This window comes from Pseudoliparis swirei, chromosome 20 (assembly GCF_029220125.1).
Source record: "Pseudoliparis swirei isolate HS2019 ecotype Mariana Trench chromosome 20, NWPU_hadal_v1, whole genome shotgun sequence".
Lineage (NCBI taxonomy): Eukaryota > Metazoa > Chordata > Actinopteri > Perciformes > Liparidae > Pseudoliparis > Pseudoliparis swirei.
In genome coordinates, this window is record NC_079407.1 from 3,854,006 (window position 1) to 3,879,406 (window position 25,401).

General features: G+C 49.3%; 1 protein-coding gene across 1 annotated transcript in view; it reads left to right on the forward strand.

Moving 5' to 3' along the window:
- The window catches only part of numbl (NUMB like endocytic adaptor protein), a 65,759-nt gene that overhangs the window by 17,789 nt on the left and 22,569 nt on the right, over positions 1-25,401 (forward strand). The window contains exon 2 of the mRNA XM_056441158.1: positions 11,594-11,698. Within this exon, the coding sequence (XP_056297133.1) occupies positions 11,664-11,698 (35 nt within the window). The 5' untranslated portion in view covers positions 11,594-11,663. The remainder of the gene's footprint in view (positions 1-11,593; positions 11,699-25,401) is intronic.

A 25,401-nucleotide genomic window follows, 5' to 3' on the forward strand; every position in this document is an offset into this window, starting at 1 on the left:
CACTGCTTGTTGCCTTATGTGGGTCGTACAGAACCGCGGAGAGTATATTGAGACCGTTTTATAACGGTTCTCTGCAGAACAGAACAGTAAAGAACACTTCTTCCTTTTTGACAATGTGCCATTGCGTCGACCAATCAGATGCCAGAGATATTCGTACACCCCGGTATCGTTCTGCTCGTGTCGTAAACAAGCAGATGTAGTTCTTCCTTTTACCAGTCGGAGTGTGTCGAGACGATTCCTGCGAGACGAGTTAGACAAAACAGCCAGAGCGCAGGGCTTTTTTTTTCTTCTTCTTCTTTTTTTCTCCTTCACTTTCTCTCGCAGAGCAATCAGAGTTTTGGCCTGGGTTCTTCTCCTGCTCTCTGCTTTTCTGTCCTCGCAGTGTTGTTCTGTTCTGACGCAGCAGATTGACCAGCGCCAAGAGAAACAAGAACGGGGCCTCGAATCGATGGCTGCGTGGATTCACTTGACACCGAGGCGCTCTGAATAAGCCCTTCCTGAAGCGATGCCTGGCTGCATCTGCAACTTCTTTCCCTTTTTTTTTCATCTTCTTCTTCTACTTCCTTGTAAATAAATCCCAGCTGACGGCCGCCGATCAGCCGTCAGCCTGGATGCAGATCGTAATGAAGGAGGAGGCGGTCAGACGGGGAGGTGGTGAGATCCATTCAGCCTCTCTCCTCCCAACTGACCTGAGAAATATGATACCCGCTGCTGGCTCCATTAAAAAAATATATATATATAAAACTTCTTCCGAAAAACAAATTTTTTCGAAATTGCTGATTCTTCCACTAAATCAGCGGGAATTTTTTTTTCTTCCAGACCCAAAAAGTTGCAACAATTACAATTAAGGCCATTATTTTTGCTTCTCTGCATTTCCTCACGAGTCACAGCCTTGTGAGCCGTCGAGATCCATCCCTCCATCCCTCCCTCCATCCCTCCATCCATCCATCCATCCATCCCTCCCCCCCTCCCTCCCTCTCTCCCTCCCTCCATCCATCCCTCCCTCCCTCCATCGATCCATCCCTCCCTTCCTCCCTCCCTCCTCCTCCCTCCTCCCTCCCTCCCTCCATCCATCCCTCCCTCGCTCTCTCTCTCCCTCCCTCCCTCCCTCCTTCCTTTATGGAGCAATCAGAGAGACACACACTCTCCTCCTACTGACAGATGGTCGTATGTGTGTGTGTGTGTGTATATTTCTTCTGCCTACATTTGGATGAGGATGGAAAGTGGAGTTTGGGGAGGAAGAGGAGGTGGGGAGAGGTCAATCGGAGGCACAGCTGGTGAGACCCCCACTCCCACCAGCTGCTGCCTCAAAAGGGCCCGTCGGCAGCCGGCCTGCCGGTACGTGCCGGCCCCTCTCCTTCTCCGCTTTCTGCCCTCTCATCATCCCCTTCTCCACACACTCTTCCTCCATCCTCTCCCTCCTCCTCCTCCCTCTCCACCCCTGCAGACTCAGCCCAGCTGTTCCAAGCTTTCTCCTCTTCCTCCCCTCGCCACTGTGCACCCCGACCCCTGGGAGGAAGAAACGACTAAATCCTCATGCATTTACAAAACAAGTGCACGCTCTACGCAGACAGCACAGATACGAGTGTTTGCCGCGCGTCAATAATCCCATCAGTCACATCAAAGGTGTCTCAGGAGTGGTGCTATATCTGGAAAGCCCCTGTTGGACCAGGGGGGAGGAGCCTGAGGCGGGGGTCAGTCCACCAGCTGGGTCAGGGCTCTTCGGGGTGGACTTCTGCTTCATGCCACGGGCATCAGCACATCGCTTACACAATTACGGAGCCACGCTGATGATTTTGCGCTTTTTGTGGTTATTAATATACGAACTGTGAATACTAAAAGGAGCTGAATGGTAATACTAATGGTTATCTAGAGCGGAGTAATGTCTATGTGAGCAGAAGAGGAACACAAACCCATCGGCGCCCCCTCGGGGGGGAACACTGTTTGCTGCGTCAGCACTTTTACCGTAGTTTTACACCGTGAGCCACAGTGGGTACAGAAAGTATTCAGACCCCTTTACTTTGTTCACTCTTTGAAGGAGTAGAGCCATCTCAAGGAGGAGCAGAAGAAGTGGTCAGCATGTGAGTTAAATATGAGCGTCACAGCAAAGGGTCTGAATATTTATTATGACTATGTGATGTCAGTTTTTCTTTTCTAATAAATTAGCAAATATTTCTACATTTCTGTCTTTTTCTGTCAAGATGCGGTGCTGAGTGAACATTCATGAGAAATAAAATGAAGTTTTTTGATTTTTAGCAAATAGCTACAATGAAATAAAAAGTGAAAAATGTGAAAGGGGTCTGAATACTTGTCGAGAGACCCAAATCCCGGATCTCACACCTTTTTATATTTTTTGGAAGCCCTCCTCCATTTCATTAATGTTCTGGGTAAAAAAATCAACTTGCCGAGACTTGAAACCCGCCTGAGGTCGACAAACATCTTCACCGTGCGGCCTGCGGAGACTGGACATGTCCGTGGCTCTAATTAAAAGTTGTAATTAATGTTATTTATTGTCATAAACGCAGCTGCACATGCACGGGCCGAGAGGAGGAACGAAATGAAAGCAGGCGACGTGTCAAAAAGGGAAACCAGGGGACGACTGAAGCCAGTGGGGTTAATCCTCTGAGGATAATGAATGTGTAGTAACTGTCGTGGCAGTAAAGACGTACAGACCAGACACCCGGAGCGCAAAGAGGTCTCAAATCCTGGATGTCTGAAATTCCTGGAAAGCACTAACAAGTGAACTCTCTCCAGGGTTCCAACAAAAGAGTCTCGGGGACAAAATTGTGACGCATCGCTGGCGTTTAATAATCACGGCAGAAGTCTTTCAACGCTTTGATAAAAAGTCACACACACACACACATGATTTGTGGCTAACACGTACTAATTTTGTGTTAAAAAATTAAATAAATCGTTCTCATATGACCTCCATATTGATTTATGGCCATGTTGTCCCCTACTAATAAAGCTAAACGCCTACAAGTTCAAATCTGAACTCGGGGGTCGGGGGTGAGTGAGGGTGGGGCACCCGGGCTGGGGTGCCACACCCTCTCTCTCTCTCCCCCTCAGTGCCATTGTTCCCTCCATCACAAGGCCCACGTGCCCCCCTATTCAGCATCCCGGTGGGGGGGGGGGGCCTTTGTCTCGCTGCCATTGTCCCGGCGGACGCACACGCTTCCCATTTGACGGACACACGCCCTGTCAAAGGAGAAAAAAAGGGGGGGGCGAGGGGGAGGGGCCACCGCTGGCCATTATTCTCGGCGGTGAAAAGACGAGACGCGCCGGCCATCTGTGGTGCGCGTCTGTAATCTGCGGCGACTGCACGCACACACACGCACACACACAAACACACTCACACACACACACGCACACACACACACACACACACACACACACACACACACACACACACACACACTCACACACACACACAAACACACACACACACACACGCCGAACGTCTCTGTTTCTCAAAGAATCCCTCTCTCTTTTGTCTCGCCACACTTTTGTCGGGGGCCGTGACGCCTCTTTAAGATGGTGGGGGGCCGGAGTGTGTGTGTGTAGGTGTGTGTGTGTGTGTGTGTGTGTGTGTGTGTGTGTGTGTGTGTGTGTGTGTGTGTGTGTGTGTGTCACAGAGGCCTACAGGGTTGAAGTGAGGCTGCTATCTTGGAGAGAAAGTGCTCAGCAAGAATGTCCTCTCATCTCCTCCGTGTCTCAAAGTGGCCATTGTTGAGCAACGGGCCTAAACACCAGTCCACTTGTCCTCTCTCTCTCTCTCTCTCTCTCTCTCTCTCTGATGACCCAGTCCGCCTGAGGGTCTTCACCTCACCAGCATTTACTCTGCTTATCCTCCACTTCCTCCTTTTTCTCTTCTTCCTGTGAGATAAATGGTTGTCCAGTGGATGTCTCCTTCCTTCCTTCTGTCTTTCCTTCCTTCTTTCCGTCCATCCTTCCTTCTGACCTTCCTTTATTCTTTTCTTCTGTCCTTCCTTCTGTCCTTCCATCCTTCTGTCCTTCCTTCTGTCCTTTCTTCCTTCCTTACTTCCTTTCTTCTGTATTTCCTTCCTTCCTTCTGTCCTTCCTTCCTTCATTCCTTCTGTCCTTTTTTCCTTCCTTCCTTCCTTCCTTCCTTCCTTCCGCTTGTCTTTCTTTCTTTCCTTCATTCTGTCCCTCTGTATTTAAATCCTTATTTCTAGCCTACCTTCACATTTCCTTATTTCTCGTTCTCCTCTCCTACGCCCCCCCCCCCCCCATGGGAGAAGTTTCCTCCACCCTTCTCGTAGCTATCGGTTGGAATGAACCCTTCATGACAGGAAGCGCTGAACCCAAGCTTCTCCCAAGCTTCTCCCATGTGCTCGTTACATCAGTGCAAAGCAGCTGGAGATGTCTTCAAATGTTCATTTCTTTAGCAATTATTGTTCAAGAGAATCTCTCAGCTTAAAGATCCACATCCCCAAAAACTTCATATCGTTGACCTTTTTGACCTTGGAGGTGCTCTTATAGGATATATTGTACAGAAATGGCGATGGGATTGTCGTTGGACCTGAACTCAAGACATCAGCTGGCAGCCTCGGCCCAATCTCCTCGTTTCCTAAACCCAATCTCCTCGGCCCGTGTTTCCGCATGACCGGCGAGTAAGGATGGGTATCTTTTTTTCTTCTTCAGATACCGGTGCTAAACCGGTACTTTTTCAAAACGATACCGGTGCGTAAACGGTGCCTGAACCGATACTTATAAAAAAATAAAGAGCACAAAACGACGATTGACAAAGATGACATTAAACGCCTCTTTGGCCATGTTCCCTGTAAAAGCCGTTCTCATGGAGCACTGACAAAAAACGGATATCAGACTGTCGCGCTCTTAGCTAGCGTGAGCTACGAGCTACGAGCTACCAGCTACGAGCTACGATCTACGAGCTACGAGCTACGAACTACGAGCTACGATCTACGAGCTACCAGCTACGAGCTACGAACTACGAGCTACGAGCTACGAGCTACGAGCTACGAGCTACGAGCTACGAACTACGATCTACGAGCTACCAGCTACGAGCTACGAACTACGAGCTACCAGCTACGATCTACGAGCTACCAGCTACGAGCTACGAACTACGAGCTACGATCTACGAGCTACCAGCTACGAGCTACGAGCTACCAGCTACGAGCTACGAACTACGAGCTACGAGCTACGAACTACGAGCTATGAACTACGAGCTACGAGCTACGAACTACGAGCTACCAGCTACGAGCTACGATCTACGAACTACGATCTACGAGCTAGCGCGGGCTACGAGCTAGCTTAAACATGGTTATAATGGCTACATTTTTACTTGTTGGCCTATTTTCATGAATGCAAGACTTGCAATCAACGTTACGGTACTAATCCGAGTTCACGCTGCTCTCGTCATCATCGGTCTCAATATGGTGTCGGTTTTCGGTACCCAACCCTACCGGCGAGGGCTTATAGTGGCGGTTCGATGAGACTTCGACCGACCTGCGGAGGTCGTTCGGTCCCGCCAGCCGCCAGAAAACGCTCTTTTCTTCTTCACGTTCCGCCAGATGTTGCTGCAACCAGGATTGCTGCTTCCTTGAAGAAGAAGAAAGAAAAAAACACTGCAAGGTTTTCCCCGGATTCAAGTGCCGGGCAGATGGTTGATGTCACACACACACACACACACACACACACACACACACACACACACACACACACACCTCGAAAAGAGATTGACAGACAGATGGAGAGATAGATAATTGATGCACGTATGCAGAGCGAGCGTTTGTCCGTCTGCAGCCTGAGTATAAAAAACATTTTTTTAAAGCAACATTTAAAGATTTTAGCGGCAACTTTATGAAACTTTGCTTCAATTTTTTAACTGCGGAACATTCTATCGACGTTAAATCAACGTCCAGCCGTGTCCTGTTTAGGAATTCAGACGGTGGCGGTCTGACAAAGAGCGATGGGGCAGATGTTAAAAGCTTTAAAAGCCTTATTGATTTCAGAGCGCCGGCCTCGTATCCTCGAACCTCCGAGCTCAGAACTGCATTATGCATAAATACTTTGGACCGACGGTCAACGCGAGGAATCTGAAGGAATCGTAGCGAGACGGCGAACGCACGTTCATGTAGGCGGCGACATCTCTTTCCTGTCTGTGTGCAGGAGGTCAGAGGTCAGAGGTCAGAGAGAGTGACCTGGAGGTTGACACACGCACACACAATGAGCAGCTGGTCGTTACCATGACAGTGTGTTATACTGCTACTATCCAGCAGGGGCGCTGTTACACAGGCAACCGAGGTCTGCGCTTTGGCCTCCTCTCCTCTCCTCTCATTTCCTCTCCTCTCATTTCCTCACCTCTTTTCTTTTCTTCTCTTCTCTTCCTACACATATGTTACAAATGATTCATGTTTACAGTTCAACCCGTAAAGGATCAGTGTGCTCCTCTGTCTCCTCCTCCTCTCTTTCCTACTCTGTCTCCTAGTCTGTCTCCTCATCTGTCTCCTCCTCTCTTTCCTACTCTGTCTCCTAGTCTGTCTCCTCATCTGTCTCCTCATCTGTCTCCTCCTCTCTTTCCTACTCTGTCTCCTAGTCTGTCTCCTCATCTGTCTCCTCTCTCCTCCTCTGTCTACTCCTCTGTCTCCTACCCTGTCTCCTCCACTCTTTCCTCATATGTCTCCTCCTGTCTCCTCTCTCTCCTCCTCTGTCTACTCCTCTGTCTCCTACTCTGTCTCCTCCTCCTTTCTCCTCCTCTTTCACCGCATCTCTCCTCCTGTCTCCTTCTCTGTCTCTTTCTATGTCTCTTCCACTCTTTCCTCATATGTCTCCTCCTGTCTCCTCTCTCTCCTCCTTTCTCTTCCTCTGTCTCCTCCTCTCTCTCCTCCTCTCTCCTCCTCACCAGACTTCGCTGTGATCAGAGGGAGCTCTGCTTTCCTCCACAATGTTGTCACTGTCTGTCTCTCTCTCTTCATGCCCAACTGATCTCAGCACAGTGAAACAAGTGTGTGTGTGTGTGTGTGTGTGTGTGTGTGTGTGTGTGTGTGTGTGTGTGTGTGTGTGTGTGTGCTGCTCCGCTACTTCCTCTGCCTTCCTCTCTCTTTCTATTTTCGTTCTTTTTCAGAGTTGCCACTTTTTCTCTCCCCCCCCCCCCCTCCTGCTTTCCTCTTCCTTCTGTCACAGCCCACAAATAACACACACACACACACACACACACACACACACACCATTGGTTGCTATGGGATCTGGTTGCCATGCAGCAGTATTCACATGGAGCTCACGCGTGTGTGTGTGTGTGTGTGTGTAGCATAGCGTGTCCGACGTACCGTGACGGAGTCGGGATGCCGTGTTGATCGTGTCGAGAGGAGAGAGAGAGGCGTGGAGCGAGGATGTGACACACACACACACACACACACACACAGACACACACTCTCTCTTTCTCAAGGACAGCAAGCTATTGATCACGTAATCTAGTGCCAAACTTGATCACTTGACATGTACTCAGTGAGTGTGTGTGTGTGTGTGTGCGTGTGTGTGTGTGTGCGTGTGTGTGTGTGTGTGTGTGTGTGTGTGTGTGTGTGTGTGCGTGCGTGTGTGCCCTCCATCATCGTACAGTGGGTCAATGAGGCTTTGTCTGTAACTACAGGCTTTGCGTTGGTCTGTCGAGAGGAACATAAGTCGAGGTTAATGGAGACGTGTGATGATGGAGAGCCTTTGAGGAGAGGAGAGGAGAGACGGATGAAGGGCGAGGGAGGGAGAGAGAGAGGGAGGGAGAAGAAAAAGAGAAGGAGAGGGGTATTGACCACATTGGATATAAGGATAAGGAGGTGGACTTGGCTGTCACGTCTCAGCCGACCGAGGAGTTTCCTCTTCAGCAGAGGAGCGTTTGTGTGTGAGCGGTGCAGCCAGACGGCGGCCGGGGGTTGCTATGTATATATATATATATATATATATATATATGTATATATATATGTATATATATACATATATTTATATATATATATATATATTTATATATACATATGTATATATATATATGTATATGTATATATATATATAAATATATGTATATATATATGTATATATATATACATATATTTATATATACATATATTTATATATACATATATATATATGAGGGCGGACGGGGGTTATCATTGTTTATTTTTACATATAGAAAAATATAAGATACAGTCCCTACAAAAAATACTACATGTGGAGTTTTCCACCTGTTACACACTCACACACGCACGCTCACACACTCACACGCACACACACGCACACACACACTAACACACACACACACATACTAACACACACACACACACACAAACACACACGCACACATCTACATACAGACACACACTCACACACGCACACACGCAAATGCACGCACGCACACTCACATGCACACTCAGAAACACATGCACACTCGCTTACACATGCAAACGCACGGACACACACACATTCACACATACACACAAACACTCGCTCACACACGCACACATGCAAACGCACATTCACATTCACACACACACACACACGCTGAAGGAAGTTAAGTCATAGAAAGTGTGTGTGGTTTTTAACGTCCTGTCTCGGCTCGTAGTCACGGAAAAGAAAACAAGAAAATCACAACTTTGTTTCTTGCTCGTGTGAAACTGATTATGTTTAGAGTTCACATTAATATTTAGTTAAATAATGCTTTTATGTGTATTATATATCTATTTGTATCATTTATTTATTATTCAAACAAATAAGATTAGTTTATACGCTTGTATCCATTATTAAACTAAACTGTGACCAATACTACGAACTCCACTTTCATTTATCATTATTTATTTAATAAATCTATATGAGGTCAGATCTCTCATTTTATGTCGGATTTGCCTGATTGGTATCTAAAAAACAAAACGGGGACTTTAAGGCAAATAAACTCTCTTACATTTCCTAAAAATTAATATCTTTCTCATAATTTGGTGTCATAACAGTTTCCAGGGAGCAGAGTGAGTTATGACGGTGTTGACTCGCTATGTGTCCGTGTGCTCGAGGCCCTGCTGCCCGCTGCCTCGTGAAATGTGCTTACTCGTTAGATTATTAAGTATCTGTAACCCCACGGACCATTAATTGTGATTGCATGTGTTTCTGTGTGTGTGTGTGTGTGTGTGTGTTTCTGTGTGTGTCTCATTTACAGTGTTGGTTATAACATGCTGTCATGGAGTCACAGTGGCATGGCGGTTGTAAAACCACATGACACAGATTTAACATGTATGCAGACAACACACACACACATGCACACACACACACACACACACACACACACATCATGATTAGCTTTCTGTGTTTTTCGGGCCTTGCTCACAAGAGACACGCGCCAGAGGGCTTATTTATGGGGAGCAGGAACTGTGTGTGTGTGTGTGTGTGTGTGTCCGCTGCTACCTGAGATCATCGTGTTTCATGCATACACAGCGGCTGAAAGGGGCCGGTGCTCGTGAATATGCACGCACACGCGTTCGCGGGACAGCGACGCCAGCGAGACGCCGTCTCCTCTGATTGGTTTATAATTCTTTATAATTCGGTCTCTTTTCTCTCCTCCTGTGTTCCTTCACTTCCTTTTGGATTCATTTCCTTCTCACCCTCCTCTTCTTGCTTACATTAATTCCATTTTTAATCTAGTTTTTTAATTGTAAATACTCGTTCTGTGCACATTTCATCAATAGAAGATCAGAATGTGGTGAGTGTGTGTGACGGTATTCATATCCTCATATTCCCTTCAACTTTTCTTTATCCATAAAAATCTAAACACGTTGACATGTTTCCTTAAAGCAGTCGTTCCCAACCTTTAACCCCTGGAGCCCCTACAAATTACAAATTACAAAATCCTCAAACAAGATCCTCAATTCTTTTCTTTATTTCTAATTATATCAACTTTCTTTAGTTATATGAATGGTTTGTATCCAACAAGTTGGAAACAGCTGTGATCTAATCTACCAACAGTATAAAGTGTAATAATATTAGAGTCGCTTGATCCTTGAACACAATATGGCCCACAAAGTAAACTATTTATAACTGAGGACAACAAATATATCTTTTTTTAGATATTTTTGACTTCACTGACTTAAAGGGCCGGTGCGTATAGAGTCTGGCGCCACCTAGAGGCGAGGGGGGCGGACTGCAGCCCACTGAGACTCCTGTCTGATGGCCAGGTGTGAAAACGCTTTAGTCAGAGTTTAGTTTGTCCTCTCTGGGCTCCTGTAGGAAGAGGAGCACCAGCAGATGTAAACACAGCTCATCCCTAAATGCTACACTGACCCTTTAATAACAATAGCTGTTGTGTTCGTGCATATTAATTCACACACCACTCTCCTGATGAACAAGTTCCCCCACGGGGACAATTAAAGGACATCCCAATCACAAAGGTGTCGCAACTCTTCCTGTCGCCTCAACAAGTGACAATGAGAGAGAGAGAGAGAGCGAGAGAGAGAGAGAGAAAGAGAAAGAGAGAGAGAGCGAGTGAGAGGCCACAAAGACGACGAGGACGTTCTGATCCCTCTCGGCCTCGGCCATTGTTGACCTCTGGCTCTGCGTGTTACATGCTAACCAGCTTAGGGGATGAACTGGCATCATGGAAGGTAGGAATGGTGGAGGAGACGAGGAAATAGGATGCGTTGAGTCCCCTTCTCTTTTTTTTACGGGACCGAGTTGCAATGAGAGACTGAGCGGGACGACGTAGAAGCTCCAGCTTTGCTGCGATGAGCAGTTATTAATATGTAATTAATGTAACCGTGAACCAGGAAGCGTAAAGACCATGAAATAAAATATATTTAAATATATTTTTTTATTTTATTTTCTGGGGGTGCACATTTCTCACTTTTCGCTGTCCAATGCAAAGAGGCGGAGTCAGAGCCTGCCTGCTCCCCCTCTGACGTGTCTGTACATCTGGGCTTTACAGCGTGACCCACAAACCTCTCCCCGGTCGATCCGTCCGTGGCTCCGCCCCCTCAGCATCCCGCCTCATGTCCCCGTCCCTCGTAACTCCTCCAGCGTGCAGCTGAAGCTCTGAGGCCTCTTCTCCCCTGCCTCCTGCCTCCTGCCTCCTTGCCCTCTCCCCCAGTGCACTCTGGACCAGCTCGCCCACAGCAGCCGGAGAGCAAAGAGGAAAACTGTGTCACCACCAGCCGTGACTCGCTCTCTCGTTCACCCCTCCCCTCTCTCTCTCTCTCTTTCTATCCTCCCACTCACTCTCTTCTTTCCTCCAGGATTTGGTGCATCAAACATTGATTTCTGTTTTATTTTTAGAGCATGCTGCGAGCGTATGTACGTGCGTACGCGTGTTTGTGTGTGTGTGCGCCGTCTGTGTGTGTGTGTGTGTGCGGCGTGTGCGTGTGCAGTTTGACCGTGTTTGGGTGCATCACGTGTGTGAATGTGGTCGGAGCTCCTCGACTCTTTCCCCCCTCAAGTTAATCCCTTAAGAAGAGGTGTGGTTCTCTTCCTCGGCTCTGCGCTCCCTCTCCTCTCTCTCTCCGTCTCTCACTCCGAGCGCTATATCATCACACCCTCTCTCTCTCTCTCTCTCCCTCTCGTGCTGCTGTCATTGCCGTGGCCGGTGTAGTGCGAGGGAGTCTGCCTCCTCTCGGGCTCGTTGTCGTCGTCTCTCTGCCGTCGTTCCCCGGGACGTTGAGATGAGTGTTGAGATGGGGGAGGCCATCGAGCTCAGGTGAGTCAGGGTGTGTGTGTGTGTGTGTGTGTGTGTGTGTGTGTGTGTGTGTGTGTGTGTGTGTGTGTGTGTGTGTGTGTGTGTGTGTGTGTGTGTGTGTGTGTGTGTGTGTGTGTGTGTGTGTGTGTGTGTGTGTGTGTGTGTGTGAGCCAGGCAGCGTTCCTCTGCACTCCTGTGTGCGTTTCTGCAGCTCGGGACTCTTTATTAAAATCTTTTTTTTAACTGGGTCGACCGCGGCGGTCGGTTCCTTTGGGGCGATGTGTGTGTCCATCACGGTGACCCCGTTTCCACGCAGGCACCCGCCAGCTCTATGGAGGTCACCAGGGGAGGGGAGGGCTTTCCATTCGTAGTGATAGCTGTTGGTGTTGTTGTTGTTGTTGTTGTTGTCGCTGGGTTATTGGCTACGGTGGTATTTTCAGTCCCTGCCAAACTGATGGCAGGTCTCCTAGTCCAGCCTGGATCCACAGGGCTCATCGCGGCTAATAGCCTTAGCAGATGCATTAGCCCCCCCGCCCCATATGGAAGAGATTAAAACCCGCTACGTTGATACAAACACACAACGGGGTTCTTCTTCTTCTTCCTCTTCTTCTTCTTGCATATAGTGTTCGAGCCTCCGCGTGTTTCGTGTGTGTTCCCGTCCAGATTTGAATGTGCGTCCACCTGCCGTCCACTCAGAGAAACGCCCCACATTCCCTCCCCGAATTCGACACTTCCTCTCTTTCCTTTCCCCTCATCTGCCCTCGCGATGAGATAATTGAGAAGGACGGCTCGTGTGTGTGTGTGTGTGTGCTGTGAAGAAGAAAAGAAAAGGGAAAAAAAAGAGAAGAAGAAGGAGAGAATGTGGCCACGTGTGAGGAGACGGATGGAGGGAAACGAGGGCGAGCGACGAACGGGGGCGAGACGGAGAGACGCGACGGGAGGGAGGAGATGAGAGGAGGGGTGTGAAGGCGAGGGGATTGGAGTTTGGAGAAGGGATGACACACACACACACACACACACGCAGGCGCGGGATGTGTGAATATAGAGCGTGTGAAAAGCCGAGCAAAAGTAGATTCGCTGCGGAGAAGATGTGAATTTACAAAGCATACATGCAGATCTGTGCTCAGAGAGAGAGAGAGAGATAAATAGGTTAGAGCACAGGTGTCCCCTGGCGCCTTTAATGACGCGTGTTCACCTTTTCTTAAAGAAAATGAAGAAAAATATCCCGTGCTTTTATTTTGAAGGTTTTAGATGTAATGGATTCATGTTGTAATATTAGAGACATTTTCTGATGTACAACATTTCTACACTCAAATAAACAATAATCAAATGCAAAGAGAGTTATTTAACAATATGTTCGTGGGTTTTATAAAGTGTTTCCGGCCCTTTAAGAGGGCGGCCATGACGCTGATTTGGCCCACGGTGAACGTGAGTGTGACACCCCTGGGTTAGAGGCTTGAGGAAGGAGGCCTCACAGGGCTGGAAGGAGGCGAGGAAGGAGTTCAGAGTCAGAAGTTCAGGAGCGCCGCGTGGGAATTTCCCGTCAAGTTATTGGCGTTCCTGTCCCTGGTCCGCGAGCGTCGTCAAATACTCCGGAACATGAAGGCGTCGCCACGGAGACGAGGCTCAGCCGATGAGTCCGGACCGATGGCGGGGAATACAAAGTGGGAACACCGCATGACATGATGATACCGGAGCATATCGACTCGACCCCTCCACTTCACGCCTGGCTGCACACTTTGTTCAGATTAGCTCCCCCCCACACACACACACACACACACACACACATGCACACTTCTCCTGTCATAGACGCGTGTGTGTGTGTGTACATGCGGACGTGGACATGCATTCCACACATGAATGCATCCACACGCGTAGAGCGGGCGTGGCCCGTGCCCTCTCTGCCTGCTGGTGCCAAGGAAGAGATTGGGATATTGTTGTGTTAATCTGCCTCTCTTTTGTATCTGGGAAGCTATTCAGGCTACACACACACACACACACACACACACACACACACACACACGCAAGCACAGCGCGCACGCACACAGGTAGGAGGTCATTCAAGCATGCGCAGACTTGTTGTCAGAAGAAGGAAACAATATCTGAAGCCCTGCCTGTTAGTGTTTATTCCCTCTATAAAAGTATTTTAATGTCATGCTCTACAGCAGGCCTATTCAACTAGCGGCCCGCGGGCCGGATACGGCCCGTTTGAGTTTAACTATGGCCCGCAAGACTGCCTGCAAATCAGTATAGCTTGGTAAGAAAAAATAAAACTGACGGACACGCCTCTTTTATACATTGAGACATCTAACCCAGAGCCATTGAGTTTCAATGTTGCCTCAACCAAACCTGTAGGTTACATCTTTATGTTACGCACCCGTGTTGGTTGCCGGTGTTACACCCCTACTGGTTTTCAAACCTACTGGTTTCCCTGCGCGTGCGTTGTGTTCTCTTCACATCTGCAGCGGGGCTCTGTCTCGCTCACCAGATTCGTCACACATTCACAAACATATTGCTGGAGATCTTCAAGCCACCGTTCATATCCATTTGGGCGATTACGATTGTATAAGTGAGCAGCGCATCACAGCCACGGATGAAGAAATACATTTTCGAAAAAATAAAAATAAAAAGATCGCCCGACCTGGTTTCGATCCCTTTCACGCAAAAGGAGTCTGCACTCAAAGACATGCAGTCTGTGCACTGCACCACCAGATATTAGTTTTATCCCAAGTCATTAATATATTGGCGGCTGTAGATCAGTGGGGTAAGAGGGCCGTCCTTCAACCGCAAGGTTGTGTGTTCGATCCCCGCTCTCCCCATTAGTTGCAAGTTGAAGTGTCCTTGAGCAAGGCACTGAACCCCCAGTTGCTTCCCGGGCGCTTCACCGCAGCCCACTGCTCCTTAATAACTGAGGATGGGTTAAATGCAGAGAACTAATTTCCCCTTGGGGATTAGTAAAAGTGTATATTATTATATTGATCCATTAAGTCACATTTCTTATGTTTTCATGGGAACAGTTTGGTTGAAGGGATCTGAAACAACTGGTTACCTTGAGCGGATATTTACACTTTGAAACATGTTTATAGTGATGCTTGTTCGCAACACTTTTGCCACACAATACCGACGCATTTTCGTGTGTGACTGTTTACCTGTGGAAATATACATTACTGTTTTTAATTTTTAGCCATTATTTGATCAATATTCTGTGCGGCCCTCACACCCCCCGTGATTTTCTTATTTGGCCCACTTGCTACTGAAGTTGAATAGCCCTGGTCTACATGCTCTAGCCTACATGCTCTAGCCTACATGCTCTAGCCTACATGCTCTACATGCTCTACATGCTCTACATGCTCTACATGCTCTACATTACATTACATGTCATTTAGCAGACACTTTTATCCAAAGCGACTTACAATAAGTGCATTCAACCTAAAGTACAAACCAAGAACAACAAGAACACAGGAAGCAACACTTCCTCAACTCAGTCGAACCACAAAAGCACCACAATAAGTGCCATCCCAGTGCCACTGAAATGCAAATCTGTGTTTTAATCCAGATATAGTCGGAAAAGATGTGTTTTCAGTCTCAGGCGGAATATGTAGAGACTTTCTGCTGTCCTGATGTCAGTGGGGAGCTCATTCCACCACTGAGGAGCCAGGACAGCAAACAGTCTGGATTTCGAGTGATTAGCTCGAGGTGCAGGAGTCACAAGACGATTGGCTGTTGCCGAGCGGAGCGAACGTGCCGGGGTGTACGGTGTGACCATATCCCGGATGTAGACGGGGCCCGATCCGTTTAGAGCACGGTACGCCAGGACCAGTGTTTTGAAGCGGATGCGGGCAGCCACCGGTAACCAGTGAAGAGATCGAAGGAGCGGAGTGGTGTGGGTGAATTTCGGGAGGCTGAAGACCAGTCGAGCTGCTGCATTCTGGATGAGCTGCAGAGGTCGGATGGCCTTAGCAGGTAGACCAGCCAGGAGGGAGTTGCAGTAGTCGAGGCGTGAAATGACCAGAGCCTGGATCAGAACCTGCGCCGCCTTCTGAGTAAGAAGAGGCCGTATTCTTCTGATGTTGTGCAGCATGTACCTACAGGAACGCTGCCGTCGCAGCGATGTTGGCTGTCAGAGAGTTGACTGTCGAGTGTCACCCCGAGGTTCCTGGCAGTCAGGGTAGGGGCCAACACAGAGCTGTTGAAGGTGGTAGTCAGGTCATGGGTGGGGGAGCCTTTCCCTGGAAGGAATAGTAGCTCAGTCTTGTCAGGGTTGATCTTCAGGTGGTGAGCAGACATCCACTGAGAGATGTCGGTCAGACAGGCAGAGATTCGCGCCGCCACCCTTGTTTCGGCCGGTGGAAACGAGAAGAGCAGTTGGGTGTCATCAGCATAGCTATGGTAGGAGAAGCCATGCGAACGAATGACAGAGCCGAGAGAATTTGTGTACAGAGAGAAGAGCAGGGGACCCAGGACGGAGCCTTGAGGAACCCCAGTAGTGAGAGGACAAGGAACAGACACAGATCCTCTCCAAGTTACCCGGTAAGTACGGTCGTTGAGGTAGGAAGAGAAAAGGGCGAGTGCAGTGCCTGAGATCCCCAGGTCCTGAAGAGAAGAGATAAGGATCTGGTGGTTCACGGTGTCAAATGCTGCAGAAAGGTCTAGAAGGATAAGGACAGAGGAGAGAGAGGCTGCTCTAGCAGTGTGAAGCTGCTCAGAGACAGCCAGGAGGGCAGTCTCTGTCGAGTGGCCGGCCTTGAATCCAGACTGGTGAGGGTCAAGAAGGTTGTTACTGTGGAGATAGGAGGACACTTGGCTCAAGATAGCTCGCTCCAGAGTTTTGGAGAGAAAAGGAAGAAGAGAGACCGGTCTGTAGTTGCTGACTTCAGACGGGTCGAGGTGGGTTTCTTCAGGAGAGGGTTGACTCGCCTCCTTCAGAGAGTTGGGGAAACAGCCAGTTGAGAGGGAGCTGTTAATAAGATGGGTGAGGAAGGTCAGAAGGTCAGGAGCAATAGCTTGGAGAATGGGAGACGGGACGGGGTCAAGGGCGCAGGTGGTCGGTCGGGCGGAGGTCACCAAGCTAAGAACTTGATTGGGAGACAGGGGTGAAAGAGGAAAGAGAGGGGGATGAAGAAGTTAGTGTTGGTGAGGTGATAGAAGATGGTTTAGTAAAGGAGGAGCGTATGTCGTCTTTGTAAAGTAGTCGACAAAGTGGCTCGGCAAAAGGGTGGAAGGAGGAGGGGGACAGGGGGGATCAAGGAGGTTGGAAAAGATAGAGAAGAGTTTTTTGGGGTTAGAGAAGGAAGACTGAATTTTGGTCAGGTAGAAAGAGCTTTTGGCTGCAGATATAGAGGAAGAGAAGGAGGAGAGAAGAGATTGATAGAAGAGTAACTCTTCCGCTTGATTCGTTTTTCGCCATTTTCTTCCGCGCCGAGGGTGGCTCTCTCGGCCAAGACCGAGTCCGACAACCACGGAGCCGGAGAGGATTTCCAACCGTCGTGTCTTAAAAGGACAAAGAGAATCAAGAGATGAAGACAGGGAAGAGAGGAGAGTGTCTGTGGCAGAGCTCAGCTGCATGAGTGAGAAGGAGCTAGTTGAGGGGAGAGCAGATAGGACAGAGGAGGCCAGGGAGGAGGGACAGAGGGTGAATGTTGCGCGACAGGTGCAGAGTCTGTAGATATGGGTGAGTTGTCAGTACCAGAGAGCGAGAGAGAGTCAGAGATGAAGAAGTGGTCAGAGACATGGAGAGGAGTTACAGTGAGGTTGGAGGTAGACCAGTTTCTAGTGAAAATGTAGTCAAGGCGGTTGCCGGCTTTGTGAGTGGGAGGGGAGGGACTGAGTGAGAGGTCAAAAGAAGACAGTAAGAGTAAGAGATCACATGACTTCTCTGTCTGGATGTTAAAGTCACCCAGAAGGATGAGCGGGGGGCCGTGTTCCGAGAAGTTCGACAGGAGGGCGTCTAGCTCTTCCAAGAAATCTCCCAAAGAACCAGGGGACGGTAGAGAACAACAATGTGTAGTTGAACCGGATGAGTAACTCACACAGCATGGAACTCAAAAGTCAGTGGGATAAAGAGTGGAAGCGAGTAGGGAGAGAAACACCATTTGGGTGAGATGAGTAAACCTGCACCTCCACCCTGACCAGAGGGTCTGGTGTGGCTGAAGGAGAAGGCCGAGGAGAGAGCAGCCGGGGTAGACGTGTTGTCTGGTGTGATCCAGGTCTCAGTGAGAGCCAGGAAGTCAAGCGACTGCTCCATGGCAAAGCCAGAGATGAAACCGGCCTTGCGGTTGGCTGACTGACAGTTCCAGAGGCCTCCCGTGACAAGGTGCTGGGTGTGAGTAGAACGGGTAGGAAGGATAACCGAGGAGGGGTTCCGGTACATGAATGAACGAGTCCTATAGTAACTACGAGTTGAAATACGCATGCTCTAGTCTACATGCTCTACAATGTAGAGCATGTAGACTAAGCATGTAGAGCATGCAGACTAAGCATGTAGAGCATGTAGAGTCTACATGCTCTACATGCTTAGTCTGCATGCTCTACATGCTTAGTCTACATGCTCTACATGCTCTGCTAATGAAAGGCTAACACACCTAGGGTCCTCAGCCAATGAGAAGGCAGCTCACTGGTTTCATTCTGCACTGAATTATTCATCTATGTTCTAAGAAAATATGTGTTTGCAGCACCGGTTCTGCTGTGTCTGTCAAAAAAAAGTATACAGTCGAGGAGCCCCCCCCCTCTCTCTCTCTCTCTCTCTCTCTCTCTCTCTCGCCCCCGGTCCAAACACAGGCACCTCTGGTTTATCTCTGCTACATCCTCTCCTGTATTATATCACAAACACAGACAACCTGTCTGTGAGAGAGGAAGAGAGAGAGAGACAATGAGAGATTAGGTGATAGTAAGAGTCCTTGCCCTTATTCGGGTCAGTTAAAGTCAGCTGGGCCCAAAAACTGGGTCATACATGTGTGTGTGTGTGTGTGTGTGCGTCTAGTGTGTCTTTGATTTAATTCTATTCACTGGTGTTTGTATATGGCCTCATGTCAGCCCAGAGATGAGTCACCATCGACAGCAATTAGAGGAACAGACCATCTATAGGAGTTACATGGGTGTTTATGTGAGGGGGGCATGAAGTTGAAGATGCAAAGACGATAGGGAACTTGTATTTCCGTGTGTTGCGTCCAGGACTCTCTCTCTCTCTCTCTCTCGCGTGCCGGCCTTTATGGTGCTGATGGTGCATGAAAAACTAAAATATAAACACCAGCGCTACATTATGTCACAGACAAAGATGGCGTGTGATCTGATTGTCGGTGGAGGAAATCCAGTTTCACGGCCACAAGTCTTCATGAGGTGGAAGTCTAGAAGTCCGTCCCTCCATCTCCTCAGCTAAACGATGGCGTGGAGATGATTGACTCTCACACACACACACACACACACACACACACTCACAGTCACACTGAACAGCCTCGCCAGCAGCCAATCACGCCACAACTTGAATTCTAGAGAACAGAGAAGAGGAAACGGAGCTACACCGTGTCCATATAGTGGTCGGCCCAGTGACTAAGCCAAGACAATCCCCTGCACACACACACACACACACACACACACAACACACACACACACACACACACACACACACACACACACACACTGCTCTCGCGGTGTCCCTGATGCTCTACAGACATATGGCTTACCGTAATGCGAGGGCAATGACTCACCGTGTGTGCTTGTGTTACACGTGTGTGTGTGTCTGTGTGTGTGTTTTGCGACGTCCTTCCTCCGTCTCCGTGTCCGAGGTGTGCGTTTGAGGTGTGTGTTTTGTAAGCATCTGGTTGTGAAGAAGTGTGAGGGAGGAGTGTGTCTCGTTTTTGCCAAAAGAAATCTCTGAGCCGCTGTTGAACACAGAACATCTGGATCGGGGAGGAGCAGGGTGTGTGTGTGTGTGTGTGTGTGTGCGCGAATGAGCGGGAGAATGCCAAACATATCAATCAGAATCACATCTGGCAAGCACCAAACACAGCTGGACACACGTGAGTTCATGCAGTCTTAACATAGATTATGTGGAGGAGGGAATGTAGAGGTGAACACACACACTCACACACACACACTCTCACACACACACACACACACACACACACACACACACACAAACACAGGGTACGAATGCAGAATGAAGTCGTTATTAATTAACTTTAGTGAAAGCTGATAAACCGATGTGACTCGACTCTCGATCTGCTAACCGTTAAAAAACTTTAAAAAGTTGGAGCGGAAAAAACGTTGAACTATTTCATTAGTCTGGGAACGTTGGCGAAGATTCATCTGAGAAACCCATTTCATATTCACGCCGCCAGAGCGGGCAGACATGAAGAAGGGGAGGAGGAGGAAAGAAGAAGAGAGGAGGAGGAGGAAAAGAAGAAGGAGGAGGAGGAGAAGGAGGAGGAGGAGGAGAAAAGAAAAAGAAGAAGAGGGGGAGGAGGAGGAGAAGAAGAAGAGGAGAAGAAGGAGGAGAAGAGGAGGTGAATGAGAAGAGAAGAAGGAGGAGGAGGAAAAGGAGTAGGAGGAGGAGAAGAAGGAGGAGTGGGAGAAGAAGGAGGAGGAGAAGAAGAAGGGTGTGGGATGAAGGGCGGATGAAGGGAGGTGAATGACATCATAGGTCGCCTCCACTGCGATGCATCCCAGGTGCAGCTCAACACGTGTCTCTTAGCTCCGCCTCCAATCTGTGTCAGTGTCTCTTGACCCGCCTCCCGCCTGTGTCTCTTATCTCCGCCTCCCATCTGTGTCGGTGTCTCTTGGCTCCGCCTCCTGCCTGTGTTCTCTGGCTCCGCCCTGCTCAGGTCTCTTGGCTCCGCCTCCCCGCCTGTGACTCTTGGCCCGCCTCCCGTCTGTGTGTGCTCGTGAGTGTCTTCGTGGGTTCATGGCTCCACGCTGATTTATGATCTGTTTTCATGTTTCCGTCCCCTGCGTTCGGAACCTCGCCGCTCCGTCTCTCTCCGCTGGCCTCTCTGTTTGCTTTCTTACTCATGCAGATGGTTCTGTTGTGCGGGGTATGCAGGGCCTTTGAACGTTGCATGCTGGGTAATGTCTCCACCCAATGTTTCTCCTCATCAAAGACGGGTTGCTACCAGATTTCTGTTCTGCCCCACCGAGCTGCTCTGGCACCAGAGAAGCACTCACTGCAGTCTGGCTCTGTTCTTATTATTATGTCCACGCCAACACATATCAGACTTTACTTTGGACCACATGCCACATGTGTATATATAGGGAGTATTTTCAGTTAAAGGAAATGTTGACATTGGTTGGCTGGGAAGATTGACACCACTCACATCTCTGGAGTAAAGTTAAGTAAGTTAGCTTAGCTTAGCATAGCTTTGCTATCGTCATCCTGGAGAGAGCTGTCAACAGGCTGTTTAAAAGCAGAACCCCAAAGCAGCGGGCCCGGACTCCGTCTCCCTCCACCCTGAAGCACTGTGCTGACCAGCTGTCTCCGGTGTTCACCGACATCTTCAACACCTCCCTGAGACATGCCACGTTCCAGCCTGCTTCAAGGCCTCCACCATCATCCCGTCCCAAAAACCCAAGATCACAGGACTCAATGACTACAGGCCCGTCGCCTGACCTCTGTGGTCATGAAGTCCTTTGAACGCTGGTCCTGTCACACCTCAAGACCATCACCGACCCACTCCTGGACCCCTGCAGTTCGCCTACAGAGCCAACAGGTCTGCAGACGATGCAGTCAACATGGCCCTTCACTACATCCTCCAGCATCTGGACTCCCAGGAACCTCGCCAGGATCCTGTTTGTGGACTTCAGCTCTGCCTTCAATACGATCATCCGTCCCTGCTGCAGGACAAGCTCTCCCAGCTGCACGTGCCCGACTCCACCTGCAGGTGGATCACAGACTTCCTGACCGACAGGAAGCAGCACGTGAGGCTGGGGAAACACGTCTCAGGCTCCCGGACCACCAGCACGGGTTCCCCAAGGCTGTGTTCTCTCCCTCTGCTGTTCTCCTGTACACCAACAGCTGCACCTCCAGTCACCAGTCCGTCAAGCTCCTAAAGTTCGCGGATGACACCACCCTCATTGGACTCATCTCTGGCGGGACGAGACCGCCTACAGGTGGGAGACTGACCACCTGGTGACCTGGTGCAGCCAGAACAACCTGGAGCTCAACGCCTGAAGACAGTGGAGATGGTTGTGGATTTCAGGAGGAATGCAGCCCCACCCGCCCTCTCATCCTGTGTGACTCCCCCGTCGACGCTGTGGAGTCCTACCGCTTCCTGGGCTCCATCATCTCCCAGGACCTCAAGTGGGAGCTGAACATCGGCTCCATCTCCAAGAAGGCCCAGCAGAGGATGTTCTTCCTGAGGCAGCTGAGGAAATTCAACCTGCCAGGGAAGATGATGGTACAGTTCTACACGGCCATCGTTGAGTCCATCATCTGCTCCTCCATCACCGTCTGGCACCCTGCAGCCACAGCCAAAGACAAGCGCAGGCTGCAGAGCATCATCCGCTCGGCCGAGAGGGTTATCGGCTGCAATCTGCCTTCCTCCAGGTCCTGTTCACTTCCAGGTCACTGAAGCGGGCCAGAAATATTGTCGCCGACCCTCCCACCCTGGACACTCCTGTTCGAGTCCCTCCCTCGGGAGGAGGCTGCGTCCATCATGACCACGACCACCCGCCACACCAAAAGCTTTTTCCGACGGCGGTCGGGCTCATCAATGGACCCGGGACTGACTGACTGTCACCCCCAGGACTACCACCTCTTCTTCCACCTTCCTCTCTCCTCCTTCTTCCCGCTCCTTCCTCTTCCTCCTCCTCCCCTCCTCTCCTCCTCCCTCCTTGCGTTGATTGTTGTTTGTCATGTCCAAATGTTGCACCTTCCACCAAAAAAAATTCCTCGTTTGTTTGTGAAAACATTCATTCTTTGGCAATAAACCTGTTTCTGATTCTGATTCTGATTCTGACATGCACACTTCTCCTGTCATAGACGCGTGTGTGTGTGTGTACATGCGGACGTGGACATGCATTCCACACATGAATGCATCCACACGCGTAGAGCGGGCGTGGCCCGTGCCCTCTCTGCCTGCTGGTGCCAAGGAAGAGATTGGGATATTGTTGTGTTAATCTGCCTCTCTTTTGTATCTGGGAAGCTATTCAGGCTACACACACACACACACACACACACACACACACACACACACACACGCAAGCACAGCGCGCACACAGGTAGGAGGTCATTCAAGCATGCAGACTTGTTGTCAGAAGAAGGAAACAATATCTGAAGCCCTGCCTGTTAGTGTTTATTCCCTCTATAAAAGTATTTTAATGTCATGCTCTACAGCAGGCCTATTCAACTAGCGGCCCGCTGGATACACGTTTGAGTTTAACTATGGCCTGCAAGACTGCCTGCAAATCAGTATAGCTTGGTAAGAAAAAATAAAACTGACGGACACGCCTCTTTTATACATTGAGACATCTAACCCAGAGCCATTGAGTTTCAATGTTGCCTCAACCAAACCTGTAGGTTACATCTTTATTACGCACCGTGTTGGTTGCCGGTGTTACACCCCTACTGGTTTTCAGACCTACTGGTTTCCCTGCGCGTGCGTTGTGTTCTCTTCACATCTGCAGCGGGGCTCTGTCTCGCTCACCAGATTCACACACATTCACAAACATATTGCTGGAGATCTTCCACCGTTCATATCCATTTGGCGATTACGATTGTATAAGTGAGCAGCGCACAGCCACGGATGAAGAAATACATTTTCGAAAAAATAAAAATAAAAAGATCGCCCGACCTGGTTTCGATCCCTTTCACGCAAAAGGAGTCTGCACTCAAAGACATGCAGTCTGTGCACTGCACCACCAGATATTAGTTTTATCCCAAGTCATTAATATATTGGCGGCTGTAGATCAGTGGGGTAAGAGGGCCGTCCTTCAACCGCAAGGTTGTGTGTTCGATCCCGCTCTCCCATTAGTTGCACGTTGAAGTGTCCTTGAGCAAGGCACTGAACCCCAGTTGCTTCCCGGGCGCTTCACCGCAGCCCACTGCTCTTAATAACTGAGGATGGGTTAAATGCAGAGAACTAATTTCCCCTTGGGGATTAGTAAAAGTGTATATTATTATATTGATCCATTAAGTCACATTTCTTATGTTTTCATGGGAACAGTTTGGTTGAAGGGATCTGAAACAACTGGTTACCTTGAGCGGATATTTACACTTTGAAACATGTTTATAGTGATGCTTGTTCAACACTTTGCCACACAATACCGACGCATTTTCGTGTGTGACTGTTTACCTGTGGAAATATACATTACTGTTTTTAATTTTTAGCCATTATTTGATCAATATTCTGTGCGGCCCTCACACCCCCCGTGATTTTCTTATTTGGCCCACTTGCTACTGAAGTTGAATAGCCCTGCTCTACATGCTCTAGCCTACATGCTCTAGCCTACATGCTCTAGCCTACATGCTCTAGCCTACATGCTCTAGCTCTACATGCTCTACATGCTCTACATTACATTACATGTCATTTAGCAGACGCTTTTATCCAAAGCGACTTACAATAAGTGCATTCAACCTAAAGTACAAACCAAGAACAACAAGAACACAGGAAGCAACACTTCCTCAACTCAGTCGAACCACAAAAGCACCACAATAAGTGCCATCCCAGTGCCACTGAAATGCAAATCTGTGTTTTAATCCAGATATAGTCGGAAAAGATGTGTTTTCAGTCTCAGGCGGAATATGTAGAGACTTTCTGCTGTCCTGATGTCAGTGGGGAGCTCATTCCACCACTGAGGAGCCAGGACAGCAAACAGTCTGGATTTCGAGTGATTAGCTCGAGGTGCAGGAGTCACAAGACGATTGGCTGTTGCCGGAGCGAACGTGCCGGGGTGTACGGTGTGACCATATCCCGGATGTAGACGGGGCCCGATCCGTTTAGAGCACGGTACGCCAGGACCAGTGTTTTGAAGCGGATGCGGGCAGCCACCGGTAACCAGTGAAGAGATCGAAGGAGCGGAGTGGTGTGGGTGAATTCGGGAGGCTGAAGACCAGTCGAGCTGCTGCATTCTGGATGAGCTGCAGAGGTCGGATGGCCTTAGCAGGTAGACCAGCCAGGAGGGAGTTGCAGTAGTTGAGGCGTGAAATGACCAGAGCCTGGATCAGAACCTGCGCCGCCTTCTGAGTAAGAAGAGGCCGATTCTCCTGATGTTGTGCAGCATGTACCTACAGGAACGCTGTCGTCGCAGCGATGTTGGCCGTCAGGGAGAGTTGACTGTCGAGTGTCACCCGAGGTTCCTGGCAGTCAGGGTAGGGGCCAACACAGAGCTGTTGAAGGTGGTAGTCAGGTCATGGGTGGGGAGCCTTTCCTGGAAGGAATAGTAGCTCAGTCTTGTCAGGGTTGATCTTCAGGTGGTGAGCAGACATCCACTGAGAGATGTCGGTCAGACAGGCAGAGATTCGCCGCCACCCTTGTTTCGGCGGTGGAAACGAGAAGAGCAGTTGGGTGTCATCAGCATAGCTATGGTAGGAGAAGCCATGCGAACGAATGACAGAGCCGAGAGAATTTGTGTACAGAGAGAAGAGCAGGGACCCAGGACGGAGCCTTGAGGAACCCCAGTAGTGAGAGGACAAGGAACAGACACAGATCCTCCAAGTTACCCGTGGCACGGTCGTTGAGGTAGGAAGAAGAAGGGCGAGTGCAGTGCCTGAGATCCCCAGACCCTGAAGAAAA